Below are 5,090 nucleotides of genomic sequence, written 5' to 3'. Positions count from 1 at the left end.
ACAGCACTAGATAATGAAGATCAATCCAAGTGGATAGGTGAGCGGAATAGACACCGCACTAGAAAGGTTTTTGAACATGTTACTACAAACTATGTTACTGTAAACTATGCCCATGTACAAACCGTGTTACTGTAAACTACAAACTTGTTACTATAAAAGTTTTGTTGTGTTTTAGGATCATGTTACTACTACAAACCGTGTTATTGTAAACTATGCCGACCGCCCATGTACAAGTGAGAAGTAATGGAAATGTAAGAGAAGACGGTGGAGCTGTACTTGGGACGATAATAATCGAAATGCGTTCCCCTAACTCCATATATTTTCATTATGCCTTATTTTATATATGGTCTTTTTGGCCTTAATCAACTTATGCAATTTATTGGGGACGAAGAATATAGAATATACTGACATTTTATAAGTATTGTAATGCTCATGTAGTGTATGAATTGTTTTTTTTTGGTATTTGTAATGTTTTATGTAAAAAAAACGGGGATAGAAGGGAAAAGACGTGTCTCCACGAGACACATCTCTCCCCTTCTATCCCCATGTTTTTTGTTGCAGACTGCAGTGCGGCTATAAGCATGGCTACTACACGGTTGTAGCTACGCCCCCTTAGCCACATGCATAGCCGTGCTAGGAACATTTGAAATCTCAAATTTTTGTTGTTGGTGCACAATTGTTGTGTTTGCAATGAGAAAACCGAGTCAAGGTTTGAAAATGTGTAGGTAACGAAGAGAAAACCTACTCAGCTTTGGGGGTTTTTTTATACGTGAGAGGGATGGCTTCTTTGCGATGAAAAAACTGAGTCAAGGTTTGAAAATGTCAAAAGCAAGCCAAGGGATGGACACCTCGGGTTTTTTCGCAATGAGAAAACTGAGTCAAGGTTTGAAAACATGTAGATAATGAAGAGCAAGCCAAGTGGGGGGTTTTTTTTGGGATAGGTGACATGTGACACTAGAAAGGTTTTTGAAAACATGTAGATAATGAAGAGCAAGCCAAGTGGGGGGTTTTTTTTGGGATAGGTGACATGTGACACTAGAAAGGTTTTTGAACATGTGAGAGGATGCACACGGCACTACCTCGGGCACAACACGACTCTTATTAAGGTATCGAAAACCAAGTCAAGGTTTGAAAATGTGTAGATAGTGAAGAGCAAGCCAAGGTTTTTTGCAGTGATGAGAAAACCGAGACAAGGTTTGAAAAAGGTGTGGATAAGCATTGGGTTTTTCTTTTAGTTTGGATAGGTGAGAGGGATGGACACCTCTTCTATGAAGCTAGCTCCTTTGTAATGAGAAAACCGAGTGAAGGGAAAGTGGATAGGTAAGAGGGATAGACATGGCACTAGATAATGAAGAGCAATCCCAGTGGATAGGTGAGCGGGATAATGAAGAGCAATCCCAGTGGTCCCACCTTAATGTGCTTTACTCGTAAGTCCTATTCATGGCATGCCAAGAAAATGTCGTTGTTAGCCAGCTTTAAATCAAGAAGAATACTATTTGAATACATTATAGCTTTATTTAGGTGGTATTTCATTACAATGTGGTGTGATGATTATAACGTGCTTTCAAATCATTTATGCATAATAGCAAACCTATGGAAAACAAGGTTTCTCACTATCATCACCACCTCTTTTTTGTCTCACCTAGGCACACAACTTTACAAAGACTAGGATTTTTATTTTGTCAATCTCGAAGTTACTTTAAATATTTATCCTTTCCTTTGCAAACATGGGCTCTGGGAATTTTTAAGTCCATTCCTCTTTTCTTGTCTTACGTTGCTACAATATTGATGACCAACCCAATCTCCCCTTGTTTATGCAAATGAAATGACTTTACTAGTCGATTTTAATATCTCCTTAATATATTATTTTTCAAGAGAAAAGAGTGAGATGGACTCACCTTTCCCTTTGAGCCTTACAAATAGAGTAGTTAAACTTTACCCTACTTTTTATACATTGAAAGATGTGAGTATTCTTTAAGAAACGCTTTAAGAAATCTAAAGCCTATGCAATGATTTTGTATTACTTTCAAGAACCCTAAGCAAACAATTGCTATGAATTTGTTACGAAGAGCAAGCCAACTTAGCTTTGGGGTTTTTTTATACGTTGGCTTCTTTGCAATGAAAAAACCGAGTCAAGATTTGAAAATGTCAAAAGCAAGCCAAGGGATGGACACCTCGAAATGCGAAAACCACCTCGGAATGCGAAAACCACGTCAAGGTTTGAAAACATGTAGATAATGAAAAGCAAGCCAAGTGGTTTTTTTCTATTTGAATGCATTATAGCTTTATTTAGGTGGTATTTCATTACAATGTGGTGTGATGATTATAACGTGCTTTCAAATCATTTATGCATAATAGCAAACCTATGGAAAACAAGGTTTCTCACTATCATCACCACCTCTTTTTTGTCTCACCTAGGCACACAACTTTACAAAGACTAGGATTTTTATTTTGTCAATCTCGAAGTTACTTTAAATATTTATCCTTTCCTTTGCAAACATGGGCTCTGGGAATTTTTAAGTCCATTCCTCTTTTCTTGTCTTACGTTGCTACAATATTGATGACCAACCCAATCTCCCCTTGTTTATGCAAATGAAATGACTTTACTAGTCGATTTTAATATCTCCTTAATATATTATTTTTCAAGAGAAAAGAGTGAGATGGACTCACCTTTCCCTTTGAGCCTTACAAATAGAGTAGTTAAACTTTACCCTACTTTTTATACATTGAAAGATGTGAGTATTCTTTAAGAAACGCTTTAAGAAATCTAAAGCCTATGCAATGATTTTGTATTACTTTCAAGAACCCTAAGCAAACAATTGCTATGAATTTGTTACGAAGAGCAAGCCAACTTAGCTTTGGGGTTTTTTTATACGTTGGCTTCTTTGCAATGAAAAAACCGAGTCAAGATTTGAAAATGTCAAAAGCAAGCCAAGGGATGGACACCTCGAAATGCGAAAACCACCTCGGAATGCGAAAACCACGTCAAGGTTTGAAAACATGTAGATAATGAAAAGCAAGCCAAGTGGTTTTTTTCTATTTGAATGCATTATAGCTTTATTTAGGTGGTATTTCATTACAATGTGGTGTGATGATTATAACGTGCTTTCAAATCATTTATGCATAATAGCAAACCTATGGAAAACAAGGTTTCTCACTATCATCACCACCTCTTTTTTGTCTCACCTAGGCACACAACTTTACAAAGACTAGGATTTTTATTTTGTCAATCTCGAAGTTACTTTAAATATTTATCCTTTCCTTTGCAAACATGGGCTCTGGGAATTTTTAAGTCCATTCCTCTTTTCTTGTCTGACATTGCTACAATATTGATGACCAACCCAATCTCCCCTTGTTTATGCAAATGAAATGACTTTACTAGTCGATTTTAATATCTCCTTAATATATTATTTTTCAAGAGAAAAGAGTGAGATGGACTCACCTTTCCCTTTGAGCCTTACAAATAGAGTAGTTAAACTTTACCCTACTTTTTATACATTGAAAGATGTGAGTATTCTTTAAGAAACGCTTTAAGAAATCTAAAGCCTATGCAATGATTTTGTATTACTTTCAAGAACCCTAAGCAAACAATTGCTATGAATTTGTTACGAAGAGCAAGCCAACTTAGCTTTGGGGTTTTTCTATACGTTGGCTTCTTTGCAATGAAAAAACCGAGTCAAGATTTGAAAATGTCAAAAGCAAGCCAAGGGATGGACATCTCGGAATGCGAAAACAGCGTTTTGAAAACATGTAGATAGTGAAAAGCAAGCCAAGTGGTTTTTTTCTTTCTTTTTGTTTGGGATAAAGTGAATAGGTAAGAGGGATAGACACGGCACATGTGAGAGCAGTGAGAGGGATGCACACGGCACGTCTATTAAGGTATAAAAAGAGGAGATCAGAGTTGTAGCCTAGCTTGCAGAACTTGAACACTCCTTTTTACTACATATATCTTTATAGATCAGAGTTGTAGCCTAGCTTGCAGAGCTTGATCACTCGTTTTTAGTCAATTGTGGGGCAATGGCTAATAGTATTGTGAGGGAGTTCGACTACTTCAAGATAGAAAACGAAGTGAATGCAGCGTTGCAAGCCGCTGCCGATGGGAAGTTTCTCCCCAAGCGAGTCTCTTTAGCCTCTTTGCCTCTGCCTAGCAATCCGTTAACGGAGAAGGCCACCAAGTGGGCTCACGACGAGGAAGACCCTTCCATCTTTGCACACTGCCTGCGCACTTACTACTTCGGGACGGCCATCGCCAAGGAGGTCTTTACCGATATAGGGTGGGATTCCGAGACGTTCTACCTGGCCGCCATCTTGCACGACATCAAGTGCACGCACAAGGCCTTCCACGAGGCCGCCATGTCCTTCGAATTCCATGGGGGGATGGCCGCCCGGGCTTTCCTGCTGGAGACTGGGGCGGCTTCACACGTCGCCGACACTGTGATGGAGGCTATCTGTCGCCACACGGATATCAGCTATACCAGCTCTGGGTTCTCGCCGGAGGGCCAGATGCTGCGATTCGGCGCCCAGCTCGACGTGCTCGGCAATTATTCTGGGCTCATCCACACCGACACCATCTCCGATGTCGTGCATAAGTACCCTCGACAAAACTTTAATAACGTGTTTGCTGACACTCTTCTGGAAGAGGTTCATGTGAAGCGCTTCTGTACCGATGTTTTTCTCCTTAAGCCCGGCCAAATCGACACCATCCGCAAGAACCCCGTCATGAAGGCTTACGACGGCTGGTAATGAAGTCGGATCAGCTAAAGCTCCATCAGTGTGCAGACGGCGAGCTAATTTAGAATGGCTTCTGATGAAATAATTGATCATCTGTTGTTGTACAGTTGTAAAAATTTGCATGAATAAATGGATCGTTTCTTTCATAATTTTGCTGCCTGCAGTGAGGGGGAGAGGTTTGAAATGTTAATCCCTACGTCCCCCACAAACAAGCTCATGTTTCTCCGTCTCCATCAAAGCAGGGCGCCGCGATTAGGAAGGTCTTGTTTGCGATGGAGGCGGGGTGATGCAGCGTATGGGGGTTGCCTCGGGCGACGCCGTTTGCCGCGGGCGGAGCCGACAAGAAGGCAGCCGTGGCG

At 40.3% G+C, this 5,090-nt stretch overlaps 1 protein-coding gene across 1 annotated transcript; it reads left to right on the top strand.

The window, feature by feature from the left end:
• The first annotated feature begins 3,845 nt into the window (after window positions 1-3,845).
• On the top strand, window positions 3,846-4,880 carry LOC147637725 (cyanamide hydratase DDI2-like). Its single transcript, XM_086799557.1, has one exon. The coding sequence runs from the start codon at window positions 4,018-4,020 to the stop codon at window positions 4,741-4,743; it is 726 nt and encodes a 241-aa protein (XP_086655683.1). The 5' UTR covers window positions 3,846-4,017; the 3' UTR covers window positions 4,744-4,880.
• Window positions 4,881-5,090: the final 210 nt, after the last annotated feature.

This window comes from Cibotium barometz, chromosome 6, assembly GCF_041138505.1.
Source record: "Cibotium barometz isolate CiBa-2024 chromosome 6, ASM4113850v1, whole genome shotgun sequence".
NCBI classification, from domain to species: Eukaryota; Viridiplantae; Streptophyta; class Polypodiopsida; order Cyatheales; family Cibotiaceae; genus Cibotium; species Cibotium barometz.
This window is presented reverse-complemented; position numbering and strand designations above follow the sequence as displayed.

Excerpts from the sequence above, each read along its gene's own strand:
- LOC147637725 (XM_086799557.1), top strand. The coding sequence starts at position 4,018 with ATGGCTAATAGTATTGTGAGGGAGTTCGACTACTTCAAGATAGAAAAC.